Raw genomic sequence first — 16,021 nt, 5'->3', positions numbered from 1 at the left:
GAAGGACACCCCCCTGTCTGGAAAGGAGAAGCAGACCCGAGCCGAAGGGGGACTGGAAACCCCACGGCTGCAGGCAGGAGCACGCGGGTGGGACCGTGTCCTCGGGTTTCCGTGTGAGCGAGCCGCCCGGCAGAGGGGGACGCGGGCAGAGGAGGCCTGTCCTCACCGCAGCCCCGTCCCGCTCTCCAGTCTGCAGCCCCTCTTCCCCGGAGCTGATGAGCTAGACCAGATCTCAAAAATCCATGATGTCATCGGCACGCCTCCTGGGAAGACCCTCGCCAAGTTCACACAGTAAGTGTGGCGTGCGCCCCAGAGTCCCGTGGAACTTGCTCCCTGCCAGGGCTGGTGGTGGCCGCCAGCCGAGGGGACCAGGCCGTGCCTCTCCTGCCCTTGTAGGCCCTCCCTCTGCTTGGGTCCCTGCAGCCGCCGAAGGGGCTGCTCCGGGCTGTCATCCCGCAGGGGCCCTGCCAGGACTGCTCGCCCTCCAGCAGCACGGGGGAGTTCAGTCGGCCTCGCTGAAGGCCTGGCGGGCAGGGCTCGTCCTCCGAATATTTACCCGGGACTGAGAGACCTTTGGGTGGAGAAGGTGCCCACACTCTGGCTGTGCGTGGTGAGGCGTCCGTGTGACGGTCACCTAGCGCTGTCAGCAGCCCTGACAGCCGGGCCACGACGGGTCAGGGTTTGGTTTGGTCTGGGGTGCAGCGGCTCCTGGGCCCTGGCGGGCAGGGAGGCGCGAGTTTTCCCTCTTCTCAGCTAGGAACGTGCTGTTAGTCTGCTCAGAGGAAAGTTGTGTGCTTGCATTGACGGCACAACAGACTTCTCAGACCTCCTCCCCAGTCCCTTTCTAAAACCAGACTTTATTTTTTAGAGCAGTTTCAAGTTCAGAGCAAAACTTAGTGGAAGGCACAGAGATCCCCTGTAGGGGAATCCCAGCTGGGGCCCACACAGTCTCCCCCACCGTGACCGTCTGCGCCAGGGTGGCGGGTCGGTTCCCACTCACAAGCCTATGCCGGCACATCATCACCCCGAGTCTGAGGCTCACATGAGAGGGCGTCCCTCTGCTGCTGCACGTCTCTGGGTCTGGACAACAGTGTGGCTGCACCCCTGCTTAGTGCATAAACTGTCCTCAGCACAGGGCCCTGTGGAATCATGACGGCGGCTGGCCACGTGCTTTAGATCATGGCATGATCGTTTATTATCATTGGGCTTTTAATACAGGTCGAGAGCTATGAGTTTTGATTTTCCTTTTAAAAAGGGATCAGGAATACCTCTACTGACAGCCAGTCTGTCCCCACAATGCCTCTCCCTCCTGCACGCAATGGTGGCCTATGATCCCGATGAGAGAATCACTGCCCACCAGGCCCTGCGACACCCCTACTTCCAGGAGCAGAGGTGGGCACCTGCGCAGCTCCGGGTTGTGGCGGGAGCTGGGCCGTTGGAGCAGGGGCGGGTAGGTCTGGGAACAGCTCTATCCTGAACCGGGTACCCCCGAGGTGGCCCCCTCGCTCTTGGCTGGTGTGGCCTTCCAGGAGGTGGTGGTCAGTGGCCCGCGGCAGGGCTCGAGGAGGGCTCGGCGGCTGCTTTGAGGTTGATGCTGAGGCCCCGGTGATCAAACCTCCAGGAGGGGCCTGGCGCACAGCAGTGACAGCAGGGGACCTGGCTGTGGGGTTGGGGGCACGCTGGTACCTGGCACAGGAGGAGCTGCCTGAGGGCGTCGAACCCCACACCTCGGGGCCCTGTGCCAGGGCAAGCATAGTGGAATTCCAGCTTGGGAACAGGGAGAGGGATGCGCCGTTGTGCTGGGCACCTTCTCAGGGGCGCGTCCTCCCTCTCCCTTCCCTGCAGGGCGGCTGAGAAGCAGGCTCTGGCTGGCCACAGAAGAGCTTTCTTTCCAGAGCGCCCCGTGGCTTCAGAACTACTCAGTAACCGCTGGCACGTTGCCGAGGAGGACAGCCAGCAGGTACTGAGTGAAGGTGGTGAGCTACGAACGGCCGTTGTGGCTGGGCCAGGATGCCCTCGGGTGGCCCGTGTCTCTGTGGAGGACGTGCCCCCCGCCCCCACCTGGAAGGGTGCCCGTCTTCGAGGCCTGACCCCATGCCTTCCTGTGCCCTCTGACTGACCCTGGCAGGGGACACGGAGAAGGTAAATTGGCCCCGGGTGACCCGGCAAGCCGGTGACCGGTCCCCACGCCCACAGATCATTTGCTTTAGAATCAACAAGTTCCTTCCGCAGTCTTTCCATCGGTGAGCGCCCCACGTGGCCCCCGCCACTGGGCCCCACCAGCCCTTTGGTCACTCGTCCCAGCATCTCTGCGTGTCACTTCGTGCTAGGAGCTGAGGTCACTGACATGTCTGCTGCCAGGCTGCTTTCTGGAATTCCAGACTGCTGTTTCCAGCCGCCTGCTGAAGGTTCCCTTCGGCTAATAGGCGAGTGGTTCAGACCCAATCCCCCACTCTCTTCTCCCAAACCTGCTTTTCTACTCAGGCCTTCCCTTTAAGGGTGGAGGTGGCTCCCTTTCAGCAGTTCGGGCCCCGAATGGTGACACACACCCCCGCCCACCTGAGCCCCCTTATTTTGCCTCCCAACCGCCAGGGAAACGTTTGTCTGTGTCGCTCCAGCCAGCACCCACCACAGTCCGCCCGTGTCGAGAGGGGCCACATGGGAGGCCTTCCCCACTTTGTGGGCCATAAGGTCCCATCACAGCTGCCCTCTTTTCTCTGGTGCCGTGGGTGGTCCATCAGCCAACCGTGGGGCTCTTTCCCAGTAAGACTTAGGGCACTGCGATGGCATTCCATCTGCTATGTGCCATGAAATTATTTGCAACTATTAGCAAATGTAGCGGTGCCTGGGTGGCTCAGTTGAGTGAGTGTCCAACTCTTGGTTTTGGCTCAGATTGTGATCTCGGGGTCTTGGGATCGAGCCCCACGTCTGGCTCTGGGCTCGGCAGGGAATCTGCTACAGATTTTCTCCCTCCCCTCAAATAAATGAATAAATAGAATCTTTTTTTTTTTTTTTTTTAAGTAAAAAAATTCTTAGCTCATTAGCCACACTAGAGCAAGACGGCAGGCAGATCTGGCCAACCCGGAGTTAGAGCAGGGCCACCAGCACAGCCGCAGCCCGTGGAGCACGGCTGTGACCATCTCTGTGTCCTCCATCGTGTCAGGCCAGGCCAGGCCGCAGTCAGCTGCCCCGCGGGGCGGACTCCATGTGAAACTACCGTGGGACGCTCCGGGGGGCCTGGGTGGCGGGCATACCGTCTAGTCGCCGTATGGCCACACCTCTTGGTCAAGTTCCATTAGGCCGAAGTTGTGCAAAAGAGCCTCTCTTGTTTTTCCTAATTTCCATGAAGGAGACACCATTGTACGTTCATCTGCCCTGTGTTTTGTTTCAAGAAACAGTCCCTAAAGCCAGAGGAGGACCATCCCAAGAGACCAGGCCCAGCCTACGTCACGGAACTGCCCAGACTGAAGCTTTCGGGAGTGACCGAACCATCCTCGTATCCTAGCCCCGCGCTGCACCCCGTGTTCGGCCCGGGGCCCGGCAGGAAAGTGCTGGGGCTGAGGCCCCTCGAGGGTGTTGGCGCCCGCCAGAAGGTAGCGCATCGCGCTCGCTCCCCGTGGCCCACGGTTCTCAGGCCGGCCCCGCCGAGTGTCTGTTTCCTTCGACAGACAGATGCACACAAGGACACGAAGCCCGACCCGAAGCAGTACTGCCTGCCCTCGATCCAGAGGAAGGGCGGGGGGCGCTGAGAGGCCCCCGCTGGCTCGCCCCTGGGAGCGGAGACTGGGTGTGGCCAGGCTGGCCCGTGGATCGCCACCGAGCCCCCAGGGGAGGGCTGCGGGGTGAGGCCTGGCGTGTCCCCCTCGCAGAGCCTGGCGTCCCCAGAGGCACGGCCCCGCCGGCCAGCTGGTGCCCCCTCGGCCTGGACCCCCAGCCTGCGGCTCCGGGTGTCCTGAAAGCGGCTGTCCTGTGCTCCAGTCAACACATCCGTAAAACCACCTCAGCCCAGGCTTTCTTCTCATGTTTCTAACCGAGAGATTTGGGGCAGAGAATATTTTGTAATTTTTTTTAATCGGAATCAAAACAGAAGTCGGAGTTTATACACTGTGTTATTTAGGCTTGGTTTCAGCACGGGCTCTGCGCGTCGTGCCTTCTTTAGATGTCACCAGTCGCACGGGCATGTCGCAGTTACATCATGCTGTCGGAGTTTTATTAAAGAACAAGCTATCAGTGCGATATTTTAATATTTCCTGAGTTAAACATGTGTCCTAACATGCATTTCTCTATTTTAAGTCTTGGGAACATACGTGGGAATCTATTTTGTTGGGAAGGCTTTGGTACAGCTTAGTTTTGTGGCACTTGAGAAGCCAGAGGCTCTGCCTGGGTGCACGTGGCCTTCGTGCCCTGGGAGGCTGTGGCCAGACGAGGCCGCCACGCGTGGGGCACGTCAGAGCACCGGCTTCCCCGCGGCCTCTGGTGTTGGCTCCGCAGTAGGGATGCTGCTTAGCTTTGCCGCGGACCCGCCTGCTGGGCAGACGCCAGGCCCCTCCTGAGCCCCTTTTTGTCTTGGGATGTCGGGTAGTGACGCCTTCGTTTTATCTTCACAAATGTACACCATTAAGAGAAAGCAAATTTCCCAGGTTAGTTTTAGTCTTCTTATTCCCTCTTTAAAGACAAATCCGTGATGCTCTTCCACACGCTCTCCAGTGGCCACCGCCTCTGACCTGCCTGCTAGGTCGGGGGCAGGCCGGAGGTCCCAGGCCGGCCCGGCCGAAGGGCAGATTCAGCACCAGAAACGACACCTCATGAGGAGGGGCTGGAAAGAGCTTCCTTTGAGCCCATTTAACACCCTGGCAGAGGCTTCCAGATTCCCTGTTGTAGTGGGAGCTCTGGGGGTCAAGGGGGCACTGCTCTGCCTCTGCAGAAGACCTGGGAGTTCCGGGGCCCCTGGGAGCTGAGGCGAGGAGGAGGCCAGAGCAGGTGGCGCTGGGGCTGAGCAGCAGGAGGGCCAGGGGGACAGGAGCAGACTCCTGGGATTGCAGAGGGCCCTGCAGGGCCTGCGTGCCCACACTCTGAACCCAGGCCGAGGAGGCTGCCGGAGAACCGGGCCCCCGACGGGCAGTGGTTCACGGGGCATGCTCCTGTCCTCGAGGACTGGCTAAGGACCATTTAAGGACTGACAAGAATTTGTGTATTTAGGAAAGCTGTTACCCCTGTAAGTGTATAAAATTCAAGAGGAAAATCTTTCAAGTTCTCCCGCATGCGTTTCTGAGAAAGCAGACTTGTCTCCACTGAGGGCCTCTCTGGGGCAGGCCAGGCCCTTGTGGGTGCGACCTGTCCACCCACTGAAGCTCTTTTGGCTTCATGTTGGTCTCTGGAAGACAAGGCTGGGAGGCAGGCAGCCCGGAGCCAGGAGCCCGGAGCGCAGCCACACCAGGCCCCAAAGCGGGCAGTCCAGCCCCCTGTGCACTGGCACCCACGGAGGAGCGGGCCACGCTCTCCCTTCCGGCACCCACCCAGACGCCCTCAGCATGGGAGCCAGTCCCTGGGCAGCCGGAATGGCTCTGGCTGTGCCTGGCCTCCAGGCCCTGTGCTGGGCCCGTGCCAGGGGCCGCCTCCACCCACTTTCGAGGCCCTGGTGGGTCTCCGCTAGCTCCAGGCTGGGAAGGTGGTGAAGGGGACCTGAAGACCAGGTGAGCCTTTGCGGGCAACACTCTTCCCAAGCGACAAAGCCCAGTGCACCAGCCTCCGTTCCTCCCCGACAGGGTCCTCCTGCCCTGAGCCCCAGAGGGCATGAGCACACATGGCCCAGTTGCCCCGGCATGCAGGTGCGGCCTGGGGTGCTGGTCCCAGAGCTCCCGTTGACAGCGCCTTCACGTGTGAACCTGCTTGTGGGGTAGAAAGAGCGAAGGTGACGCCACCCAAGGGACCTGAGCGCGGCTGCTCCCTGCTCCCCCCCAACCCCCAGCACCGGGGACACTCGTGGGCCTGCCGCGTTTCCTCTGGCCGCTGGCAGGCTCACTGACTCCGGGGCCCGCAGCCTTGGCCCCCTCTTAGATTCCCTTGGACCCGTCACCTCGCGGGCAGCACGCCTTCACCGGCCCCAGACGTGTACGAAAGCTCAAGGCAGCAAGTAAAAGCGAACCCAAGTCGTGCTGAGCCTTCCCTGGCTTCCGAGGGTGACGGAACTTGGGGTTGGCCTGGGACCCCGTGCCCGGGACCTGCCAGTGTCCGCGGCGGGAGTGGAGTTGGGAGGGGGGTGTGCAGGGGTGGGGGAGGACAGCTACAAGGCATTTGGAAGCCACCTTGGACTACCTGGTCCAAGAGCCATAAATCCGTTCCCACTACAGGCGCATCGACAGCAAACCGGGGCCCATCTGACAGCTTCGCCCCGCAGCCCGAGCCCAGGGGCCGAGCCAGGACCGCCCACCTCCAGAGATGTGAAAGGAGGGATATGAGCGGGGGCACATTTGGGGCGTCCAACCCAACAGAGCCTGAAATTTAACACACGTGACCATTGTCCTCATGCCCAGATTTCCACCTGTCACTTCTAGAAAAAGGAGCCCAGCCCAGAGGATCCCAGGATGAATGCTGGACTCCATTCTCTGGCCTTGGCCTTGGCTGACCTGCAGCAGTATGTGGACCCCCGCAGGTGTCCCTGGACCCAACAGGTGGGGTCTTCTGTGTCCTTGACCATGCCTAGAAGCCAGCACTTTGGTCACCGTGACAGGCCATCCAGAACGTGCAGGTCACTTTGAATGTATGTTATTGATTTCGGACTCTCTCGCTTGAGACAATGGGGGGTCTGTTTCCCGGCGTTCCCTTCCCCCAGAGTGCCTGTCCCGGGGACCCAGGGGCTCCGCGAGCTGCAGAAGCGTTGGTGGCCCAGCCTCTCCTCTCCCAGCGCCTCGGACACACGGCAGCTCTCGGAGGCGGGTGCTCGTTTTTCCGGCTCCGCCGTGCGCATAGGTCCCAGATCTAACGTGCTCGCTTCGAGAACTGTTTCAGACACTCCGTGGCTCAGTCCCACCGGATAAAAATGCCTTCCGCGGGTGCAGCTGCAGACGGTCCAAGTGACCGCCTTCTGCATGGCGATTCCCACGGCCGGGGCGTCCGCTGGTGGGTGGGTGTGGGCAGGACCCGCGCCCAGAGCTGCTCCGGAGCCAGTCTCAACCTGACACCCGTCCCCGACGGTCCGCACACCCTGGACTCGCCAGAGGCCGTGATGACGTCGTGTGCCCATGGGCTTCCGGCGACAACAGACCGCGCCCAAGGACTGGGAGGAGAAAGGGGTTCCCTGGCTCACCTGCACAGCAGCCGCCCCCCACTCCTCACGGCGGCGGAAGAGCCACAGAACTCTCCAGATGAGCCGCGCTCCTGTAGCCAGTCCTCGTCCTCGTGGGGGCCTCCAGGAGCGCGGTGCAAGAGGACGAACCATTTCATACCAAACTTGAATCGAACAGAAAGTTACATTAAAAATTGAGCCAACTTAACAGAAGATAAACAGTATATTCAAGAAACTTTTAATATTAATTTTTTGTGTGAACTGGAAAGATCACTCATAAATGACGGAAATGACTGGTGAAGCAACCATGTCCCCAGCAGCAGAGTCGCAGCATTTACACACAGAATACGGAGCTGACTGCGAGGGGACCCCGGTGTTAAGTCACTGTTAAGATTAAAAAGAGCATCTTCACACCCTGCAGGGCTGTGAGTCCGTGAGACCCGTATTTAAAGTATTTCCCTAAAAGCATTAAACTATTTTAAGTGCAAAAATTCGTAAAAATCTACGATTGCAGCATCCATCTTCCTGAATGACAGATTTAAGTCAGAAAGCAACAGCCTTCTCCGGGAATGCTTTCCAGCTTGTCTCTGATCACCTACGTATGGAAACATCAGTGCAAAAACAGAGTGAAATACTATTTATAACCATTGAATTTAAGGGGACTTCTCGTCCAAGAATTATTGTATCTTGCACTATGTATATATGTATAGTTTTATATAGATCTCTATATGAGATTTTAATTACAATTGAGTAAAACGTAAGAAAGTCCCCTTTATTTTTTTTACTGCAGTCTCAATAGAACCTTTTTAAAATGGGAACAGCTTCTTTGGATGAATGGCAGAGAGCGCCCTTCCGAGCGGGCCCCGCGGGTCCTCGCACGTGACTCCGGGTGACAGCCGCCTCCGTGAGTGTCCGTGCTCCCGTCTCGGTCCGTCCGTCGCTCCCATGAGGCCCCGTCGGGGCGAGGGTTCTGGAGCGGGGGTGCCGCTACACTACGGTTCCACCCGGAGAGCCGGCCTGGTTGGGGATGACAGTAAACCCTGCAAACAAAGCAGTTTACATTAATCCAGCAAAACACGGGCAGCCAAGGAAGCCACACTCCTCCTTCGCCAGAGGCTCCTACGACCACAGATTTGTCGGACTGTTAGCCAGTGTGTGAACAAACCCTCCGTTTCTCATCTACTTCTTCCTATCCGTGTCACCGTGTGACCTTCCCAGTCACTGAAGCTGGCCCCAGGCTGGGCGTCCCAACGCTGGGCAGAGCTGGCCTGGGGAGCAGCGGGCGACCTCTTGGGGCCTGGGCTCCTGGGGACCTCAGCGATGCCCTTTGACCTCACGACTTGTCCCCACAGCAGGCAGGCCACCACAGGTGGGGCATAGAGCTTTCTAAAGGTGTCTTCCTGCTGGGGGCGGGGGTGGTCTCACTTGCTCTGGTTGGGGTGACGGTGGTGTCCCCGGCCTTCAGCACCGGCTTATGGGGCTCAGCACAAGGATAAAGGAGGGTCTCGCCCTGGGCTGTTGGGTTTGGGGACAGGGTGCAGGAGGTCACCCCCACTGAGAGATGGGGGCCTGAGCTGAGATCCCCCCAACTCTCAACACAGCAAGGAGCATCTCCGTGTCTCCACGCTCCCTGGGACAGAGCCTCCGCGCAGCTCATGTTCGTTCAGTAAGAAATTGAAGGTTACGAGCGCATGACCCCGAAGCCGGGTTTTCAGTTCTCTGAACACAAATAAGCTGTCCTAAGAAGTGCTTCCGTTGTTCGCTGTTGACACGGGACAAGCCTTGAACTTGGACGAAAGGCAGCTGCATTGGCACACCCTGGACCTGTGTGGACACGGAAGGCGAGGGGGCTGCGACTCTGCCCTTCGGCTCTGCCCATCCCTGGGGGCGGGGAGGGGGGCAGGGGCCCGGAAACTGTCCCACTGGGACGCCTTCCATCTCATTTGTCACAACTGACTGGCTGCTCATCTAGACACGGACAGGAAGCCAAGGGAGGGTCCCCCCCGGAGCCCCTGCTCCGAATCCACAGATCTTTCCCTCGGGTCCAGGAGCTGCCCCTGAGTTGGAGCATTACCTGGGCTGACTTAACGGTGAGGCGCCCCCTGTGATTCCCACGCACGACCTCCAGGCAGCTACACCGCTGGAGGGGCCACGGACCTCACCTCACCCTGGCCCCCCGCCTCCCCGGGGTAGGGGGAGCAGTAGCCGCCAAGGGAGGGGAGCCGCGGACCCGTCCCTCCTCACGACCCCTAGGGAGCCACAGGGAGGCCGGCAAGGTCGGACTCGACCTCCGGGGACGGCCCAGAGGGAAGCAGCCTTTATCCCAAGAATGCTCTGCCTCCGAGAGGTGTCGGGGGCTCGGATGCCAGCCAGCGGCTCCCAGGAGCTGTGGGACGTCCAGGAACAGTGCCAAGTCTACAACATGAAGAGGACCCTTTTCTCCCCAAACGAGAGGAGGACTCTGCTCCTCCCGCTAAAGGGGGAGTGGTGACCCAGCCTGGGGACAGACCCCCAGCCCTGCGCAGCGCTCCAGAGGACAATGGCCCGAGACGCCCACGGCTATTTAAAGACTCGGGACACACAGAGAAAAGCAGCCGCCCAGTGCCACCCCCCAGACCAGCCTTGTCCAACTCGAGGACAAGGAAAGCCACACGTGAAATTTTTTAAAATTCTAGGAGCACAGTTAACGAGAAAAGGTGAAATTAGTTCTAAGACATCTAACCCAATATAGCGCATATTATCGTTTCAACAGGTAATGAATGTACAAATTATTAAGGGAGTATTTTATGTCATTTTCTCGTATGAAGCCTTGGGAACGCTGTGGAGCACATCTGGGTTTGGGGCGCCCCAGTCCTGTGCCGCAAGGCTGCAGGTGGCCCGCGCCGCCCAGCCCTGCCTTCGACCCTCTCCGATCTGGAGTGCGACGGCCACAGCATCAGCAGGGCACCCCAAGATGCCACCCCATCCTCGGGGATCTGGGGGGAGTTCCACTCTCCTACACAGACTCACTCACTCTCCAGTTTCCGTTGGCTGCAGCCTCTCCGCCCCCCCAACCACAACCCCCCGCTGTCCGCATGAGGCCCAGGTTCAAAAGGGATCACCAAGGTCACCTGAACAAGCAGCCATCTCAACCCCGCCTTCCCCGGGTTTCTGCTCACAAACATCAATTGCCAGATGCTCCCCTGCCCAGGGAACTGAAGGGTCTTGATCACGGGGTTAGCCCTTCCGATGTCCCCTGTGGGGGACAATTTCTTATGGACACTGTACACCAGTATGGACCTGGGATCCACACCCTGGTGCCGCCCCTCGGTCACCACACTGGGACATGGCCCAGGACGCCAGCCTGGCATGGAGGGAGGGACACAATGGTGGGCCTCCAGCAGCCTGGCACCAAGCAGACATGCCTTGCTGAGGGGACACAACCCCAGGGTGCAGGTGAGGGTCTGGAGCATTCCTAGGAGGGCACGAGGGATCGTTGGACACAAGCAGCCTGAGGCCTTTGCAGGTCAGCGTTAGGGGAGGGAGGCCATCCAGAGGCTGTCTGGAGCCAGCAGACACGGTCCCCATCGGGCCTGGCATGGCCAGCGGGATGTCAACCCCACCTGTTCCCTTCCTGGAGATGGAACCGGCTTCACTGGGATGGACCGTGGAGGCCCGGAGAAATCCTGCCGTTCAACCAAAAATCCAGTGTCAAGGTCATCTTGCTTCTATCGGCTGTGCTTTCGTTTAAAGGTTACCCGGGGACAGAGAGAAAGACGGGCAACACAGGCCCCCATCAAAGACCTGAGACGGCCATCGCGAGGAAGCCCCGCGGACGTGCGGGGCCCAGCTGCGGCCCGGGCCGCCTGCTCCGGAGGAGGGCTTGCTGTGGGCATCCTCCCTGGTGACTTCGGTGGGAGGAAGGAGACTCGGGCCCGGCTGGCCTGCATGGCGCTGACCCACCGGACAGCGGACAGCGGGCGGCGGCGACTCGCTGCGTGAGCGCCCATCCTCTCGGGCCCCCGGGTAGCTGTTAGAGGTCGAGGGATGACTCTTGAACCTGGTATTTGATCTGCTGCTCTCACTAGAGTGGCCGTTTTATCCCCGCTAGAGACCTCACTGAAAAGTAAGGGATGAGATACTCCAGCTCTTGGTCACACAGAGACTAAAAGGCAAATATCATTTGTAAAGCGATGTCCCCTTAGAGATGGCCCGGAGTCGGCGGGATGTCACCAGGCTGCCTTCCTCCAGGAGCTTCCAGCCGTGGATGCGCTCCCCCTGCCGCCAGGGCCTCGCCGCTCACAGGACCCAGACCACATGCCCGGCGGGGCCGAGGCCCCAGAGCCCCCGAGCCAGGCATGGGAAGTGGGCCAAGCAGGGCCTCGGCCCCCTCCCCGCCCCAGAGCCCCTGCACGCTCTGGCAGCGGACCGTGTTCCTGTGGCAGCCTCCAGCTGCCCAGTGACAGGTTACACCAAAGGTGACACATTTCCCCAGAGGCCCCTCAACCTGGCCTCCAAGGCCGGGGGAAGGTGACGCTCTTGTCGGACGTCCGGGAAAAAGGTGCTCTTGGGCACAAGTGTGTGAGGGCCACTCTGAGAAGGGGCCTGCAGACCAGGCCCGCACTCTTCTTACCCTTGGGCCCCACGTCCGGTGGCTGGGGGAGGGGACCCTCTTGGGTGTCCCTAAAGCCTCTCCAGAGGGGCCCACCCAACACGAGAGGCTGGTCTGGAGGCCACCGACACTAGAGGGGGGATGGGCTGAGTGCCTCCGGGGGCTCCGACCCTCTTGGGACCCCCTGGTCCAGATTCAGGAGTTTCGACAGGCAGGCGCCCGCGGAAGACGGGCCTAGAGTCTTTTCGCAAGGCACAAACTAACTATTTTGAAAAGATGAAGTGTCGTGTGTATCTTTTTAAACTTGCTGTTGACCTAACAGGTACGGGTTTAAAATCCACTCCGCACTCGGGAAAACCCTAGGGCTCCCGCTCCAGGAGATCCGAGGCGGCCCGTGTGAGGGCGGAGGCCGAGGCCGTCTCCTCTGATCGGCAGCCTGGTGGCAGAGGCTCGGGAGGCCGGCCCCGTCGGGAAGATGCTGGGGTCGACCCCCTGGAGGAGCTTCCTGAGGCCCTGGCAGCCCCGAGCCCCAGGCTCCGCTGTCTCGCGTCAGGTGGGAGCACGGCCCAGGGGCTCGGCCCCACGTCTGCCTCTCACGGCCGGGGGACTTGCAGATCTAGGCCGGGCTCCTGGCCTTGAGGCGTTCAGGGTCGCGGACGTCAGGGCGCTGCGGAGAGGGAAGGGACCCTTCAGAGCAGGACAGTGTGAGTGGCCAACTCTTGGCACCCTCCATGGGCCTTCCCTCACCGGCCCTTTCTGCAGGGACCAGACCGCGGGCCCTCCCCGCACTGACCAAGCTGCCAGCTCGCCCCGCACGCCATTCAAGACCAGGAGGAGGGCAAGGACCCTCTCGCCCCAGCCCGCCTGCCCAGGGAAAGAGCTCCCACGGAAGCCTGCCGGCTGGGTGGCCACTGGGTGTGCAGGGTCCCGGGGCCAGCTGGCAGCCAGGGCGCCTTCCAAGGGTCGGCCCTGCGGTTCACAGGGCCTCCGCCAGGCGCAGCCACGGGGCTACCAGCTGCCCCTGCCCGGCCAGGAGTCAGGGAGATGAGGGCCACACGCAACGGTCAGGGCCTCTGATCCCACAAACCGCGCGTCTCATTACAAGGAACTCCGAGCTGGCAACGGGAGGCAGAAATTCATGGCTACGTGCTCTATAAACACTCACAAAGCCTGTAATTTTACAGCATTTAGAAGTTTTCTTTTTTGGCTCATGGAGACTGTGTGAAGCCCTGCTGGGAAATGGCCAGCCCCAAACCGTGCACTTGCACGCCTGCCCCGCTCATGTAGTGCCCGTCTGCGCACACACGGCTGCAGCCCTCCCGCCCAGATACACGCGCGAGTCTCGAGCTGTGACAGCGACGAGAAGAGCCAAAAACCAAGACAGGGAAACAGAAACATGATTTTCTTAAAGTGATAAATTAACAGTACTGATATTAAAGCTTCAGTAACTACTGTAACATTTTAACGAATATCGTAACTTAATTTATCAACATTTCATGTTAGGAAGGCTCTTTATCGAATTTATTCATCAAGAAATTAGATGAAAACGTAAAAAAGGAAATACATTATTTTACCTTTGACTTTCATTAAAGGTAAATAATCGTACCATTTTATACAAGGTCACCTAACGTAGCAGTCTTTAATAAACTCAGGCGTACAGAAGTAAAAACTGCAGGAAATTCTTCCTTTTACACTCAGACTGGGTGGCAGCAGTGTGAGGACACCAAGTCACAGAACAGGAGCAGCAACGACTCAGAGTTAATACCGGGGGCGGGGGGCGGACTCTGCCCTCCACTCTGGGGGGCGGGGGGCATTCTCACACAGCTTTGAACTTGGGCTCTGAACACAAGTGCTTTTCAATACGAGCCCCGGACTCCGCTCTCCGGACTGCTGTCCGCACTCAGGGGCCATGCCTGGGGTCATGGAGCTGAGCCCCATGACGACCCCAACAGACGACAGTCCCCGGCAGCCCACCACGACAGGCATGCAGACGAAGACGGCCTTCGGCGCCCGGTCCCTGCGGTGTTCCTGGGGTGGCTGACACGCCCGGTCACTCATGCACACACCCAGCAGCACCAGGAAGTCCATCGGGGCCATCGGCTGGTTGGCCTCTGCCGAGCCCTCGGGCGCAGAAGGGACGCTGTGCTCCGGGTCTCTCTCCCGGAAAAGACATGGGGACTCTGCTTCTAGGTCTTTCTCGCCCTGTCAGGCACACAAACGCATCGGGGTTTCCCAAAGGATTCCTTCTCCAGCCCTCCCTGGCCCTGCGGCCTTTCCCCGACAAAAAACCAAGCACCTCCCCGCCAAGGCCGGAGGGGAGGAAGCCCCGGATGCAGGTCCGACTCTGACAAAGCAGCTTCCCCCATTTCCGCGCCAACTCAACACGTGACGGGGCCTTTGAAATTCAAGATGCACCACAGGAAGCGGGGCAAGTGGGGGAACTGGGGCAGGACTGGGGTGTTAGGCAACAGTGGAGCAGAACACCTGAGTCCCACTGGGACGTATGCGCGTGTCCGTAAGACGGTCCAGTTTCCTGACGTTCTCTTGCTAGTGGCTTCGGAGCGGCTCGGGCAGTAACGCTGGTGATAGCTTACTCCTGTTTCCTCCCCTCCCCTGTCCTGTCCTGGGTATCTATCCTCAGTCCCAAGGCAATGGCTCACAGAACACTTCCAAAATGCTCTAGAAGACAAAATTAAGATTCTTTACCACTATTTAAGTGAACTTAGAACCCAAAGGTATCAATTATTTGTCAAGAGTCTGTCTACTCCCTCTTATACATTTGCTCTTAAGAGAAGGCAGGGTTGGGGCGCCTGGGTGGCTCAGTGGGTTAAAGCCTCTGCCTTCGGCTCAGGTCATGGTCCTAGGGTTCTGGGATCGAGCCCTGCGTTGGACTCTCTGCTCAGCGGGGAGCCTGCTTCCCCTCCTCTGTCTGCTTGTGATCGCCGCCTAATAAATAAATAAAATCTTACAAAAAAAAAAAAGAAGAAAAAGAAGGCAGAGTTTTCCAAAGGCTTCCTTGTCCGGCCCTCTCAGGGACTTCAGTCCCCTGGCCTCTGAGGAAGAGAAGAATCTCAGAGCAGTGCTGGGGTCCCTGCATGCAGGCCGGGGGGAGCAGGGGTCGAGAGCCCCCTGGGCTGTGCCTTCCGTGGGCGCAGGCAGACGGCCGTGGCGGCCGAGGAGCAGCCTCTCTTGCCAGCAGCGAGCTCATCCCGGGGTGAGGCGAGTGAAGCTGTTCTTGCCCAGATAATGTTGAAGCAAGAACACTGAACAGTTTCCATGAAGCTCAAGGTTCGGTGAGGAAACTAGAAAACTAGAAAAGCGCTCCCCAGGTGTGCTCAAGTCACCATGGAAGCCACCCGGCCCTGGGCCTTCTGTACCTGAGACCAGGAACCCCCATCTCCTGGGGGGCAGCACACGTCCCCGTCGGAAGCCAGTCCCGGGGTGGCCCTGCCTGCCTCTCCAGTGCCCCCTGCTCCTCAAGCTGTGGGCAGCTCCAGGCTGCTCTCGGCTTGGTCTCGGAGGACACCCTGCGTTCTGTCCTCCTGACAGCGGGACAGTGGCTCAGCGGCTCAGTGGCTGGTGAAGAAAGGGGGGCGGCTGTCAGAGGTGCCAGAGGGCCATGCGGCCCTCGGCAGCACCTCACCCCCAGCAACGGGCCCCAGAGCAGGACAGACAGACGTTCAGGATACGATCACCAGCGGGAACTAGAAGAACAACACTGACCAAGCCCCAAACCCCAAACTGTGACATGACCACGGTTTCAAAAACCGGGGTGGGAGCTGGGGGGTGGTGACCCCACGGGCTTCCATTTCAGAGCTTGCCTGGGAGGGAACAATAATCTCCTCTTGCCTCCCCCCGCCCCAAGTGCCCATGTCGCAGTGGGCAGCGGAGGGCGCCAGAGGGTGAAAGCGGCCAGAAAGCCCGCGGCCCCAGGGCGCACCGCGGCCGACCCACCGGCAACGCAGGGAGCTGTGCTGAGTCCAACGGTCCCAAGAAGCTTCCCCATAAACGCTACTTACCTGGGACGGGCCACTCTGCCTGGGCCACTCAGTCCTGAACTCTGAAACTGCATACTCAAGGCCTCAGAAGCATTTGAACTGAAATTTCTAAACCTACGTCGGTACATAAAATTGCACCTGGGGTGC

At 59.8% G+C, this 16,021-nt stretch overlaps 2 protein-coding genes across 23 annotated transcripts in view; one reads left to right on the top strand and one right to left on the bottom strand.

Moving 5' to 3' along the window:
- Window positions 1–5,244, top strand: part of MOK (MOK protein kinase) — a 51,669-nt gene extending 46,425 nt beyond the window's left edge. For 9 of the 11 annotated variants that reach the window (XM_059183167.1, XM_059183169.1, XM_059183173.1 and 6 more), the window contains 4 exons: window positions 190–291; window positions 1,219–1,392; window positions 1,846–1,960; window positions 3,393–5,244. In XM_059183167.1, coding sequence (XP_059039150.1) covers window positions 190–291; window positions 1,219–1,392; window positions 1,846–1,960; window positions 3,393–3,749 — 748 coding nt within the window. In that variant the 3' untranslated portion in view covers window positions 3,750–5,244. Of the gene's footprint in view, window positions 1–189; window positions 292–1,218; window positions 1,393–1,845; window positions 1,977–3,392 lie in introns of all 11 variants that reach the window. The other 2 variants (XM_059183172.1, XM_059183171.1) reach the window with 2 other exon arrangements.
- A 2,245-nt stretch (window positions 5,245–7,489) lies between these two features.
- Window positions 7,490–16,021, bottom strand: part of WDR20 (WD repeat domain 20) — a 66,258-nt gene continuing 57,726 nt past the window's right edge. For all 12 annotated transcript variants that reach the window (XM_059183153.1, XM_059183164.1, XM_059183157.1 and 9 more), the window contains one exon: window positions 7,490–8,325. In XM_059183153.1, coding sequence (XP_059039136.1) covers window positions 8,278–8,325 — 48 coding nt within the window. In that variant the 3' untranslated portion in view covers window positions 7,490–8,277. The remainder of the gene's footprint in view (window positions 8,326–16,021) is intronic.

Source organism: Mustela lutreola, chromosome 7 (genome assembly GCF_030435805.1).
Source record: "Mustela lutreola isolate mMusLut2 chromosome 7, mMusLut2.pri, whole genome shotgun sequence".
NCBI lineage: Eukaryota > Metazoa > Chordata > Mammalia > Carnivora > Mustelidae > Mustela > Mustela lutreola.
The sequence above is the reverse complement of the archived record's forward strand: the minus strand, read 5'-3'. Positions and strand labels throughout refer to the sequence as shown.